The 14067-nt window shown below is 44.3% G+C and overlaps 3 protein-coding genes across 5 annotated transcripts; 1 reads left to right on the top strand and 2 right to left on the bottom strand.

The window, feature by feature from the left end:
- Positions 1-2399: 2399 nt before the first annotated feature.
- On the bottom strand, positions 2400-7818 carry LOC135394545 (ankyrin repeat domain-containing protein 10-like). Of its 3 annotated transcripts, XM_064625332.1 has the most exons (5): positions 7623-7818; positions 6651-6742; positions 4556-4647; positions 3491-3684; positions 2400-2683 (listed from the first exon to the last, which is right to left on the bottom strand). In XM_064625332.1, the coding sequence occupies exons 2-5, from the start codon at positions 6738-6740 to the stop codon at positions 2541-2543; spliced, it is 519 nt and encodes a 172-aa protein (XP_064481402.1). In that variant the 5' UTR covers positions 6741-6742; positions 7623-7818; the 3' UTR covers positions 2400-2540. The 3 variants fall into 3 exon arrangements, with proteins under 3 accessions (XP_064481402.1, XP_064481403.1, XP_064481404.1); XM_064625333.1 differs by lacking the exon at positions 7623-7818 and having other exon boundaries at positions 6651-6957; XM_064625334.1 differs by lacking the exons at positions 6651-6742; positions 7623-7818 and adding an exon at positions 5905-6103.
- Positions 7819-8769: 951 nt separating this feature from the next.
- On the top strand, positions 8770-10152 carry LOC135394543 (NIF3-like protein 1). Its single transcript, XM_064625330.1, has one exon. The coding sequence runs from the start codon at positions 9230-9232 to the stop codon at positions 10097-10099; it is 870 nt and encodes a 289-aa protein (XP_064481400.1). The 5' UTR covers positions 8770-9229; the 3' UTR covers positions 10100-10152.
- On the bottom strand, positions 10148-13674 carry LOC135394544 (malignant T-cell-amplified sequence 1 homolog). The gene is made up of 6 exons (XM_064625331.1): positions 13571-13674; positions 13211-13363; positions 13031-13131; positions 12802-12935; positions 11949-12016; positions 10148-10328 (listed from the first exon to the last, which is right to left on the bottom strand). Exons 1-6 carry the CDS (start codon positions 13579-13581, stop codon positions 10247-10249), a joined length of 549 nt encoding a protein of 182 aa, XP_064481401.1. The 5' UTR covers positions 13582-13674; the 3' UTR covers positions 10148-10246.
- Between the last annotated feature and the right edge of the window lie 393 nt (positions 13675-14067).

Genomic DNA, 14067 nt, shown 5'->3' with positions numbered 1-14067 from the left:
CCCTTGGTGCGTGAGTGCATGTCATGAGAGCCACGGAAGCTTCCGAGAGTATAGAGTGGGAAATTCCTTACCACCTAGGAGTGTTGTGACTGTGCTGTGAGAGGCTGAAAGAATTTTGTAATGCAGGCTGTACTTAGGCTGAGCATGAGTACAGTTTTCTTCATAAATGAGTAGAGTACTTTTGTGCTGGATGTTTGGAAATGGTTGTGTGTCTCGCAGATTACATAACCAGTTAGCAGCCCTGTAACCAGCCCATTCTTTTGCTTGAAATAGTCAGTGAAAACCTGGAAAAGTCAGTGAATTTCAATGCTATAGTTAGGTAGACACCCTGACATCAGAATCGTGTTGAAATAAATGTAACTCAAACACTTTTCACAGTAACGAGGATATTTTGCGCCTGAAAATTCCAAATCAAACTCAAACTCAATTCACAGTAATGAGCTACAATTGAGTTAGTTATAATTTTGTAAATATGTAACTGCAACTTTTATGAGCATTTAGTTGCATTTCAGTTACTTCTGAAAAGTCTGGCACTATTTTAAAATCTAATGCAGAGAGAAATCTGGCGATAATTGTGCCTTCGGGTGTTATTGGGTGTCTTTGTTTCTTCTCTTGTCTATTAAAGGAGCACAGAGGTGACCCCCAATTTTTTTCGTTTTTCGGTGCAGAGTGTCCTCCAACTAATAAAATGAGTTCCTGCGAAAGAACAGAGCGAGCTAGAGGGCTTTGTTCCGCGCACCTTTGAAAAATCTTTTTCCTCATGACGTATGCTACTTCCCAGAGTTCGAGGTAACTCGTTACTGTAACTAAGTTCCTTTTTTGGTAACTTGTAACTTAACTCCTTACTTTTGCGTCGTGGTAACTTTCGGAGGAACTAATTTCTTTTTCAGGTAACTTTGCCAAAGTAACTTAAGCTAAGTTCCAAGTTACTTTTAATTCGCGTTTCACTCATGTCCACATATTTTCTTGCTTTTTCTCTGGTTCTTTCATGGTATTTTATGCTACAAAGCGTGATATTCAATCAATGACAGTATTCTATTCAGGAAGTAAGAACCGCTGCCATTGGAATCAAGCTGAACCATTGTACGCCCACAAGGAGTAAGATGTCAAGCGTTCGAATTGTTGGACATAAAAGAAAACGATCTAAGCGTGTTGCACTCCTCCGCAGGCAACTCAAGGTCGAACTCAACTGCTCATGCGCGCTGCACCTGTGTAGTGCTATTTTGTGTCCGAAGTAACTTGGAAGTAACTCGTTCTTTTTTTTAAGTAACTCCATAACTGCGAGCTACATTTCCGGCTGAAGAACTTCGTTATTACCTTAGTTACATTTTTCACACGGTAACTTAACTCGTAACGAGTTCTTTTTGACGGGTAACTTCTCAATCTATGCTACTCCCCTCACGTCATGAGTGACGTACAGTGGCACAGCGCAAATACATATAAACGTCGCGTGCGCTGCGAAGAAAAAAACAATGAAACAAGGCACGGACCCTCGGATACGTCAGAATCGGGCTGGCCGTCTGCTTCTGCTTTCTCAGACTGTTTTTTGTGAATTTGATTGCACAGCTATAACGCATCGCAGAGCGAAAATATTTCGCATGGAGAATCTTGGTGGACAGCTTTACAGATGAGGCAGGATTTCGAGAGACTTTAAATGTTACCTCATTGCTCCTTTATTTTTTTATTTCGTTTGTTTTTTTGTAGGTGACCTACCAGTGCTAGTCCCCAAACGCACAGACAGTGCAGACACAGACGGGTGTAGTATTTCTGGGAACATAAGTGACCCATGCTTACATGCGGCGACCTTTGTTTGTCTTCAGTGGAAAAGTCACTTGAGGATTTCATAGTGAATGGAATTCGTGGAGAAATCGGGTTTAACCCGAATTGGTCAGAGGTCAGTTTGGGGGGGGGTGAATAACCAGGCAGGATCGGGTTTAACCCAAAAAAGTCACTCCCTAAGTAGAATTATGCTTGGACAGTACAATCACTAAGACACTTTTTTTTTATTTTGACTAAGACTTTTTAAACATGTAACTGAGGTACTTCACAACTGTAACACTAACTCAATTATTATTTTTGCAGGGTAACTAACTTTGTTATCTTTTTAGTAACTTACCCATGACTTGTCCCTTCTGACCGTGCTAATGGTCTCGAGAGCCTCGACGACAATGACGATGGGTTTACAGAGGGTGCATGATCATGATCGTAACAACCTATGTGTATTACTACTACTACTGATCTGAACTACTGGTCTGCAAGCATACTGCATGCAACTGTACTGTGGCGCTTGCTGCTTGGAACAAGATGCATATTACTCGAGCAAGGGCAAAACAATATGTTACACTGGGGAATGCAGACACGGCCAACAACCACCTGGAGTAATTCAAAAAGGATACATGTGGTTTTGGAAACAAATTTTATTCTAAATGCACCATTCGCAGGCTTTTGAACTTGTGCAGATAAACATGTATGTATAACAATAATATGTGCGCCAACAACAACCATTATGTACAGTAACCATAACATTAGGATGAAGCATCTTAACAGCCGTGTACCTCACTTATCCAGTTATCCACAAATATTCTGTTGTAACCTTGTTCAACGTGCATAAGTTGTCCATAGTCCTGAGCACTTGTTAACATTTGAGGCACAGGCTTGATGTCAGACTGAATTTCAGGTTCATCTGCAAGCAACATAGTGATAGTCAATAGCTGTTGAGTACAGTATTAGCAAAGTCTTAATGTAATTCCAGACCTGCAAGTAATATTTATTCAGAGTGACACACATGCTTAAAATCCTGTTCTAAGTTACAGGTGGCTTTGACCCAGTTAGACTTATGCACTTATTGTCGAAACAAAGCAGCGTGAAATTCATGACTTGGATGTTTGAGATTGTCTAAAAAATAAAAAAAGAAACATGCGAGTCCTTAAGAAAAAAAAACCTTGCAGTTTACTGAAGATTGCAAACATGAATTTTTAGCTTCATTGATTACTAAAGCTAAAGAAACTAAACTATGAAAAGATGCACATCCAGGTTACAGAAGGGACATTTGAGTGAGACAAAGCAGAGTCCAACTTCATCAACTGAAAAAAAAAAAAAAAAAAGAGTATTCTTTATCTGCTTGGAGGCAACCTGCGATGGTCTCCACGTTGCTGCTGATGCTTCAGCTTTTTTGAGACAACTGCAGAAGTGCTACTTCTGACATTGTGCCCATTCAAGATCATTATCGTTATCGCAAGATGTTTAGCACAATTACATTGCTGCATGTCCACCTGTGACATACCTGGTGACACCAATTAATCATTAAATTCTCTTTCGTACCACACACACAAAAAGAGGAACAATGAGGAAAAAAAGAAGAAGAAAACAGATCTCCCAAGAATATGCTGAGAATCAAGAGGATAAACTCAAGCAAAGTTTGCAGCACTAGCCACCTTACTGACAGGCCTTGAAATTAATAGGTTTCTGCGGTATACCAAAAGATAACTACCAGAGGTGCGGAATTTCTTGCATCCCCTGTATCCATTCTTGTCATGCGAACGCTTGCGATTATTTGCAGCAAGGATGTTGCATGGAAGAGGTGTAAAAATGCCCTGTTCGGCGGCGTTCAGCAGAGTCGCTACAGGCAGGTGACCCAATTGCAGTGCCAGCTGAGATGATGATTGACCCCAGCGGTTAAGCAGCCTGAAAGTAAACTGCCATGTAGAGCTGCACTATGCTATAGATAGGCATGATGCACAAACAGTACATATTGAAATTTTTATCCTCTCTTTGGACATCATAAGTTACACCCCTTTGCCAAAGCACGTGCTCGAAGGTCTCGATTTTATCTATCTGCTCCATGATGCCTTTGCTGTGTACCCTTGCATATTGGTTTCTACTACTACTACATCCCACTAGATCCGTAGACTGTTATAGAACTCACAGAATTCCTTCCTTCCTTTTTTAGGGTTAAAAATAACAAAGACGGTTAAGAGCATCAACTGTATACTATATACATAAAAACAAGACTTTCGTGCATTAGGCTGCACTTCTTCAGGTTTGAGGACCTGTTACAAGTGGTAAAGCATATACAAAAACCAAGTCACATGGTACAAGAGAAGAGGTAAGGGTGAAGAGAACTACAAACGCAATACAAATATCAACAAAAATGAAAAACAACACGCAATCAATAGGAGGTGGCTGGACAAGGTCAGACAGACGTACAGACGAGTCGGAGTTGTACGTGTAGGAAACCAATGAACATTACATGAATAAGCACAGCAGCCAGTTGGCACAAAGAGCTTTAGAATGCGTACGGGGAATTAGGGCTCAAGAGCGAAGGATTGAGGACACACAGCACCTTGATGGCTAAGAGCTTCCAGACTCTGGGAAAGTAACGCGGAGTTGGTGTCTTATGATTGTGTTCTTAGAATGCTACTACCATTACTTGCATGCTGCAACAGTACTCTTGGATACACACAGGAAACACAAAATAAGCTTGGAAACTTATTTAAGATGGAGAAATTGCTACTTTGGCATCAAGGAATATCGAGTCAGGTTAGCAGGTAATTACCTGGGGTTGCACCCTGCGCTGAGAAGATGATGTGCGCACTCCACATTTCCAGCTCTTGCTGCCTTATGCAGAGGACTTTCACCATCTGCATCCTGCAATAGTTTTGAAAATTACATTTTCAAAAAACTTGATATGAAATATTTGATAATTATGTAAGAAAACAAAAACTATGTGTATTCTGCAAGTTGTGTCAAACAACATACTAGCAAAGTTAATGAGAGCACAAATATGTATAGAGAACGAGAAAGTAAGCCAAAGCTCATTGGCTGATTGACTGAAGAAACTTCCATCCAAAGACAAGGAGGAAGCATAGGGGGCACACGAAGATGATGAAGATAGGGGGGTTATTACTTTTTGGGGCTCTCTGAGAATGACGAAGTTGTAGGTCAGATGTGTAAGATTTAAGTGTTGTGTTCGTACGATCATAGTCTTTCCATTAAACGTCAGGACTGTGAAAACACAATGCACATGGAGAGAACGGATTAATGAGCACACACTAATGAGCAAACACTTGTGTGCATGCTACACAATTCTTTATGTGTGGCCGTTGAGCTCTGGCTTACTTTTTCTGTACATACTATATACTTTCTGGCTTTGCACAGCAACCTCCACAGGTGTTGCAAACGAGTGTAGGAAAAAATGGCCCCAGAAGAAATGATCCCGATGGCAAAGGGCGGAACAAATTGTCCCATCCCAGTGGCGCACGGGAAACTGCCAAAAGCGAATCGAGACTAACCTGGACATATAAATAACCTAATTAAGCTAATAATAAACTAACCAACACGCTGCGCTCTCTTTCCTCTGCTTATGTCGCAAGCAAAAGAAACTCCGGACACGGGACCATTGCTTGGTGTTGGAAATAAAATTGGGGGGGGGGGGGGGCATTATTATAGTTACGTCATTACAGCTTAACATATCATTACCGACATGTGTCTAAAGCTGAAATCCCAAGGGCACCCCCTGTAGGGGGTACAGAGTTAAAAAAAGTTATGGGGTGTCACTGAACATTTGGGGGGTTTTAGGGGTGTGTAGCGGGGTCTGGATAAATCACTGCCGTCCGGGACCATTTTTTCCTGAACACGTTCCAAACACCATAGATCACATGTGTCTCGCTGAAACAATGACAAAACAGTGTCTCACTGAGATACATGCTAACTCAAAAGCATGGCATTTTCTCTGCACTGTTATACTGAAGAAAAGTCTATTAGGTTGAAATGGCTGGCCGGAGCTGGAACTGTGCAAGCAAAACAACACACCCTAAACACACAATTTTTATCCTCTGTCTCCCTTTTTTATTATGGGAAGCATGTTTATGTATTTTTCAAGCGAGAGGTTATATGCATGCGCACATGTAGCTGCAAGGTGCCCGAGAGCATTCATGCGAGCGTGGGTATGGAAAGATACCGCTGTGACGCGATTGCGGCTAAGGTCACTTTCCGTTATCAATTTGCAACCGAAGAGCCGGTACGCTTTCCGCGTGAACACGGGACCGATGAATTTTCGCGCTTCTCGACGATACGTCGCTGCCGGCGCGATGTAGCACCCGCCACAACCGCTACCCTCCATCCACCAGTCTACTCGTGTACTCTCGTCCCAGGCGGCATCCGCGACAAACAGCTAGGCGCCAAACACATGGCAACCGTTTGAAAACAAGTTTATGGCACTCTCATGACACTGATCGCAGTTCCTGATTTTCGGAACGAGCTCATACATAATACATAGTGCCACAAAGTCATGGTCCCACAAAGTTTTGCAGAAGACCGTGTACATGCGGACAAAAGTATGTGACAACGAAGTGCTCCGGTGTACAGGTGGCATGACAGAACATAGAAGCCTGGAGTAAGAGCTCCTTCAAGTGAAAGCGTAAATACATCATGTGAACCCTTTCACCGTGTTCACCGGAACAGGTGCCTTTCGTTTGTTGTCTGACGAAGACTCAGCCATTTCTGCTATTGTGGAACTCATGTGATCATTTTGCACTAGCATCACAATCGTGTCAAGTTCCGGTGAGCACCATTTCGGTTTCTACTCGCTTTTCTATACGTTGCTATTGTAGGACATGTATGTCAACAGTATAGTGAAATTGAAGGTTTACCTGGAGATTCGGATTCTCTCCGGACTGCAGCGACCGCAGAAGGTACTCCGGCAAGCCAGATTGCGCTGCGCTGTGTAGGGGAGAAAACATATCTGCGAACGAAAGGAAAATGATGTTGCTTTCACTATATCGAGCTGGCGTCTGCTGTTGTGTTAGCGGAAGAGCACAGTTCCTGCCGCTTCCACCGCTTCCCTCCCCTCCTGTTCTATTTAAATATTATCGTAATACAGAGACAGGTTACGTTCCCCTTTCTCATGTGTCAGAGACGCAAGCAATAGACAAAAGCAAAAAAAGAAAAAAGCGTCTGCTACGCCAAGTTGTTTCTGGTCACACGAGAGGGCAATCTACTCGACCAGTCATTTTCATCGTTGCGCGTGAGGTAGCGCCGGTAGCGCCGCGCACTCCTGACTGGGGTTTTTCCATCCGTAGCTCAGAGGCGGAGCGAAGAAGAAAGGATGCGGTCCAGAGACGATAGTTTTGAGAGAGAAGGAAAAGGAGGGCTTGTTAGAATAAGGGACGGAAAAACGCATACAGCTGAATGCTGAATCGCTAAATTCGGACATCTGCGGGGTTTGTCGAACCAAGGTCTTGGGAAAAATACAGCTGGATAATATCTAAAACTCGTTCAGACAACAGGTGCGCTTTCGCGGGGCAAGATACCATGAAGTGATGGAAAATTTCAAAAATCCCGGTGAGTTCCAGTCCTGGCAAGACACTTTTTTTTTTTCCCCGAATGATATGCGCGCAGTACCTTCGACGGAAACACCGCTATACATATTCCGGACTCGTTGCACTTTCAGATTAGATTATTATTTTTTTTTTTCTTTTTTAGGAATTCGGTTTTGTTTCGTTACGCAAAGAGTTCCGCACCTTCTGCCATGCAAATATGTTGCGTTGAACGGAGATAGTCGAAGAAATATGACGTGCACTTGAACGGTTTCGTTTTTATATGAATATAATAACTTTACTTACTCCTTTCGAAACGGTCTTCGTGAACTCTGATACGGTGACTGCTTAATTACAGGTTATACGCTCTTCTTCACAAGTAACTGCACCCTGTCAGAAGAACACTTCGTACCCAAGCACAGTGCGACAGCGCCGATACTGCTTGTAGTCGATATTTGCAGTTCGCCGCTTTGGCTTCGCATCGACTTCATTATTTTTAACCTCAACAGAAGGCGCACCGCTGAGCGGCTACGGCGCTAGTCGCCTGAAACCACCTAAAACCGATACTCGTTTTCAAACTAGAGACGTTTTTGAGTGCTTTTTACATTAAGTCATGAAAGGATGGACGTGAGAAATTTCTATCGAACCTTGTAAAGATTCAAAAGCGTAGTTTACACTCTTGACCGCCAGATGGTACCAGCTCCCCCCTCCCCCCCGTTTCTTCAATGCGCGCAACGCCCGAGACCGCACGTGCCGGCCCCTGGCAATCTAATGAGTCCCCCCTCCCATCCCTTCGGTGTTGTGGCCGTGCTGTGACAAACTCTGCTGTGGATGCACTAATTGTTACGCAAAGTGTATAATGATCACGTAGAGCAACCTTTCAAATCGGGCAAGAAAGCTGATATTGTACGAAACTGTTCCCGTAGGCACCTTGAGCCTTGTGTCGTCTGTTTGTGTTCCAGCCTCAGAACAGTTACTTTCTATCGTGGAACTTTACGTCCGCTATCAGTTTTTTTTGGGACAGGTGGTTACTTTTCAAGCGCTTGCGCAAGCAACGCGCCAAAGTCTGAATCGTCTGAAATCTTTGTACGGAAAATTCTCGCATGGCAATGTTCCAAGCTTCCTGCTCCATGCGTTGGTTTCTTAATTTAGCCATCGGTTCTGAAATCGCAGGTGAAGCAAAAGCGTAAGACGCGCGATTGCGAACGGCCACGCGGTTATCCCTTGTCCGTCCCTCTTTCTTTTCGTACTCGATTTTCCTGCCAGTTGCTACCCGAGTAACGTTGGTTGCAACACTGTAGGCTGCAGCTCTCTACCTGAGAAACGGTAGACAGGTGAAACCGAAACAAATCGGAAGGGGAGGGCTTGGTTCCACGAATGGGCACTTGTTCGCTGACTCCTATTGAAAGAAAAGTAGGACCGAAGGTCGCGTCCCTTTCAGGGGCCATCGTAATCCCCTCAATGCCGTGGCTTTCGGGCGCGACCTTGTTCGCCCCTAGCTTCAAGCGTAGTACAACTCTACCAGATTGGTGGCGCTGTCGAACAGTATGACGTCATTTGTTTACAAACAGGGAGAGGTCTGTTATGTCCGGTTTCCGACTGATAATGCGATGCATGTCCGGCGCTCGAGCGACTACAAAAGGACAGTGAGCTATAGTAGCACAACTTTTGTCGATAGGGTTTTCGCGGGCTGCACTTCCTATCCGTGAACTCGTGCTGCACCGTTACAAAACGGATACGAGAGTGCAGAGGGCACGAGCGGCACTGACAAAACGAATACAGAAGTGCCTGCACCGCCTGAACTAGTTCAACGAGTGCAGCCAAATCGAAGAGACCTAATATTTCGAGTCAGTGAGCTGGCAACCCTGCGTCGAAGCGTGGAACGAGGTGGATTTTAACTGCTTCGCCGGCTAATGCAACGCTTGCTGGGTTTCGGTCGTCGCTGTGTTCGCCAACAAATCCTGTCACTTCGCATATCGCAGAGACTAAAAATGGATCTCGCAAGTCTGGTAAAAGTTCTGAACCAAATGGCGCCCCTCGAGGTCGCCGAATCGTGGGACAACGTCGGTTTGCTCGTCGAGCCCACTTCAGTCCACGTCAAAGCGACGCTTCTGACGAACGACCTTACACTCGAAGTCGTCGATGAAGCCGTTAATCTCGGAGCGCAAATGATCATCTCGTACCACCCGCCGATCTTTGCTCCGCTCAAGGCGCTCCGACAAACATCTTGGAAGGAAAAGATCATCGTGTCCTGCTTAGAAAACAAAATTGCAGTGTATTCGCCACACACGGCTTGGGACGTTGCCCAAAATGGCGTTAATGACTGGCTTCTGTCCTGCTTTCAAATTTCAGACTCTAAGCCCGTCACCGCAAGTGACTCTGACCCAAACGTTGGTGCAGGGCGGAGGGTAACGTTACAGGAAAAGCTTACTGTAAAGGAAGTTACAGAGTGTGTTAAGAAGCATCTTCAACTGAACGGTGTAAGGCTAGCCTTGGGAAGTGGGAAGAGTTTAGATTCAACAATTCAAAGTATAGCTGCATGTGCGGGTTCAGGAGGAAGCGTGTTAAAAGGATGTACAGCTGTAGATTTGCTGCTCACGGGTGAAATGTCGCATCACGAAGTCCTGGATGCGGCTCAGAGGGGGACATCTGTTGTCTTGTGTGATCATTCTCACACAGAAAGAGGTTATCTAGAACACTTTGCAGAAAGGTTGAGGCACGAGACACAGGGCATTGTGGTACACGTTTCAAGCTTGGATAGAGGTCCATTGCATATTGTATAGTGGTGCTTACCACTGCCACATTAATAATAAATGTGCTACAATTCTGAATAAGTTATGGAACGTTCCCACATTTAATAGGCTGACACATCATGACATATCCAGCCTATTTTCCATCACATTCACTGCAATATTTCTCTGGAGTACCAATCACTTTATGGGTTTCATATGCCATAAACCATCGTTGAGGTAGTGAACGTTTTCTACGCCGATGCCTTTGTTGATGCTGGCTCTGGAATACAGATAATACGAGTAGCTTTAATAACGATGTAGCTTAAAAAAAGTCTTCATACACGAAATAAGACAAACATTCCTCATATGGCACTGCAAGTACCATTGCAAAGTGCTGGCAAAGGCTACTGTCCACAACATAGGTGAACACAAAACAACAGTGCTAAATGAAATGAAACAATTAATGCTAAACAATGCTAATCCTAATAATGCTAAACAACTAATGCTAATGAAGACAACAGTGCTAAAAACAAAGTGTAAATTTGAGGTCTTCCCAGACAGATTTTTTTCCCAAGTGTGTTCCCACTAGCATCCAGAGGCGGATCTGAGGGAGGGGGGCCCGAATGTCCTGACCCCCCCCCCCCAATTTCTGTCATTACATAGAGTATCAATTGACCTCATGACCTCTTGACAGCATGACCTCAGGTCATGCTGTCCAAGGCAAGACCCCCCCTCCCTCCCGAAAAAAACCTGGATCTGCCTCTGCTTACATCAGGTGCAGCCGCTGTTTGGCACAGAGTATCTAATATGAACACCTTTCAGTGGTGAAGCATGATACACAGCACACATACGACAGGGACAAAGTAAAGAAAGATAGGACAGCTTTTAACCCCTCTTTACTTCGTCCCTGTCTTATCTGCGAGTGTATCATGCTTCACCAGTATATGAACCGACTACCCCTCTACAACACTGTACCTTTCAGTGGGGTTTCCTCTAAAAGGGGAACCAACATTATGTCTGTGACCTGAGTGCAAAGGCACTTATGCAAGTTATTTTGTACCCCTATCACATGGGCATCTCAAAGTAGCCTTCAAGTACCAATGATTCAGCTGCTCATTGAGTCGACAAGAGGTGGAGACCCCTAAAGTCCTTTGAGATACACTACCATCACATGTATTTTTTCCACGTGTGTTTTTTAGCAATACAATGCCATAGCAAACCCCAGTGCCATTGCAAACATCTCAATGGCCATTCTGGTTGGCCATGTGGCAGTGCCTCAACTCCTTAAGAGTTCAATTGAGTTAGAGAACTTCAAAGGTCTTGTAGTCAACTGCCACTTCAGAGTGCCCGTGCGACTCTGGTATGAGATATCTCCTATTCTGGGTGATATTGCACCTGTTCTCTCCCGTGAATCACAGAAATTCCTGTGGTGTTACTTTTACATTTTACTTGGAAAGGCATTAGTTCCACTACATAAAAAATATTAAAAACCTTTTTGCATGACATAACACTAGATTGTAAGATTCTGCCACACATGGTGTATTTAAAAGCAACACAACCTTCATGCTGAATATGACTCAAGCATGCACACAGTGCACACATGTGGTTGGAGCAGTTCAGCTCCAACCGCCCTAGCCGACTGCCATGCGGTTTGTTCCATCCTTGTTCTTGTACCAGCTGGCCCAAAATAATGCTCAGCTAGTCGGTGTTCAAAAGCCACGCTACTTGAGTGCTACACAAACAAAAGGACAAGACAGTAGATTGCATGACAGAGGCACAGGACTGGCCTGTGTTGTGTTTTTTTGTTCGTGTAGCATTCAGGTAACGTGGACTGCTATTATGTAGGGCATTTCTCTACTGTCCTCTTCCAATTGCACCCAAGTATGGTGTTTACACTTACATATCTTCTGTCGACATTGCTGTTAGTCCCACTGCAAGGGGGTGCTGCTTACCCTCTGCCATCACAGCCTATTAATGGAGCTTAGGATAAAAATATTTGGAAAAGAGATTGTAGAACACAATTGAAGTTCAATACGTAATCACACAAGTCAAAGTGCCACTATCAACTAAAACTTGTGTCGTCAGACAGTGGCGTCACTATTGTATGCGTCACCCGGTGTGGAGCTCTTCGCGTCACCCCCCTCCCCAATAATGTATCCCTTTCCATACCAGGCAATACACGATAAATAACAGTATCATATCCACGCAGAAAAAAAAATCACATGCTCGCAGAGGGCTCCTTTATGTTGTTTTTGACGTCATCGTGCTGCGGAAGGAGAGAGGAAGCGTCGGTACTAGTGTGGTGCGTCACCCGTTGTGGACCACATCCCCATAGTGACACCCCTGCCATTGCAATCCACGTGTCTCACACTCTATATTCTCCCAAAATATTGTTTCACTATGTGAAGTGGAGGTATCACAAAATTAATTTCGAGTTTCGAGTAGTGTCACATCACAAGGTGCGCAATCCGCAATGCTTCTGACAACACTGCTCCCCGAAGGTAGATTTCTGCCGCCTCACCACAGCTGCTGGGAGACTTCCAACGTTGGGTGAAGAGCGGAGACACTCCAATTGTTGCCAGGAGAGAGATGCCGACTCTCTACCTGCTCTACGGAGTTTTGCAGTTTCTTTTGAGTTCACTGACAGCATTTATATTTTGCGTACTTGGCCTTTGAGTGATTTATAATACAAAATAAAATAAATATGCTTTACTCTGTAGTGGCACTTTAAGGAGTTGCATCTGTAAGGATACGACCACCGTTCCCTTTGGTGCAGGAGTCATTATTGCTCCCGGGGATGTCAACCCAGGGCACATGATGTTGGCTCCACTGAGAACAAATCGTATGGCCCCTTTGTCTACTTGCTGCCATGGGCACATGAATGGATCTGCATTGAAATGAAAGGTGATCACGTTATATCTTTTGTGGGAAAAATCATCCTGAGTGACGGTGCTATGTGTGTTCCTAAATATAGGCACCTACATTTGTGCAGCAGACGAAGAGTTGGCATGTAGGGTCCGTCCCTGTGCCTGAAAAACAGCAGCTCTCCAGAGCCGTTTACGAGAATCTCGATGTGATCATGACTGCAAGAAGACGTGAGTTTAACTGTAACATCGAAAACAGAAGTGTTAACGTCACATGTTCAATCGAAGTGTGGCTAACCATTTCACAATTCGTAACGAATCCTTTTTCGGGAGTATTTGGTTGATGTAGTCTTCGACATGAGGAAACTGCTCAACAACTTTATTCTTGATTGCTTTCTGAGCAGATGATTTTAGTTGGGTCACTCCCGATACATGCTCCTTTTCGTCGAACCTGTTAGAAAGAAATGGTAGTAATCGTACGACCGTGTGCCGTGCATTGCGTATTGAAATCGGGATCTCTCGTGGTTTCTTCGAGCTGTGTTAGAGGAGGCTATGTCCTTGCGGTAACCACTTGATTTTTGTCACCCTTAATAAATACTGCGTCGAAATGAGAGATAACTATTACGTCAAAACAGCTAATAATCGAAGAAATGCCTACTTTTTGAACATGTTGTTGGTAAGGCAGGTCAGTGGATAGAGTTGACTTTTTTGTCGCAATATTATGGCTACGTGCTACGTCGCCTTGATGCTGATGACGATCCTAATGACCATATTGGACAGACTGCTGCAGGCAGACCACGGAGGCCATAGAAATCATACTCCAGGCAGGCATTTGGCAGACCACAGCAGCACCGACAGCATTAAAAGGTTCCAGTCGGTGCTTGTTCTAGCATATAGAAATAAGAAGAAATCACAGGAAGCCTGTGCTTGAAAGGGTTGAAACGTGGAAGCATTCTTTCCTCCATGGCTTGAAAGCACTCGGTGAAAGCTTCTGCGGTGTTTTGTTATCAAAACGAAGGCCACCGATTTGCTATGCTTTCACATTTCGCTTTTGTGCGGTGTTGTGGATACTTGTTTCATTCGTTGATTTTCAACTATCTGAAATGGTAGACGTCAATCAATGTGCCGAATCTCCGAGGGCAGATGGCGCTTGTG

Source organism: Ornithodoros turicata, chromosome 5 (genome assembly GCF_037126465.1).
Source record: "Ornithodoros turicata isolate Travis chromosome 5, ASM3712646v1, whole genome shotgun sequence".
In the NCBI taxonomy this organism is placed as follows: Eukaryota; Metazoa; Arthropoda; class Arachnida; order Ixodida; family Argasidae; genus Ornithodoros; species Ornithodoros turicata.
This window is presented reverse-complemented; position numbering and strand designations above follow the sequence as displayed.

Coding starts and splice junctions, on each gene's coding strand:
- LOC135394545 (XM_064625332.1), bottom strand. CDS start 6,740: ATGTTTTCTCCCCTACACAGCGCAGCGCAATCTGGCTTGCCGGAGTAC. Junction 4,648..6,650: donor GAGAGAATCCGAATCTCCAG/GTAAACCTTCAA, acceptor AAACTATTGCAG/GATGCAGATGGTGAAAGTCC. Junction 2,684..3,490: donor CAAGAAATTCCGCACCTCTG/GTAGTTATCTTT, acceptor TGTTGCTTGCAG/ATGAACCTGAAATTCAGTCT.
- LOC135394543 (XM_064625330.1), top strand. CDS start 9,230: ATGCAACGCTTGCTGGGTTTCGGTCGTCGCTGTGTTCGCCAACAAATC.
- LOC135394544 (XM_064625331.1), bottom strand. Junction 12,936..13,030: donor TCTTCGTCTGCTGCACAAAT/GTAGGTGCCTAT, acceptor ATTTCAATGCAG/ATCCATTCATGTGCCCATGG. Junction 12,017..12,801: donor CACCAAAGGGAACGGTGGTC/GTATCCTTACAG, acceptor CTCCATTAATAG/GCTGTGATGGCAGAGGGTAA.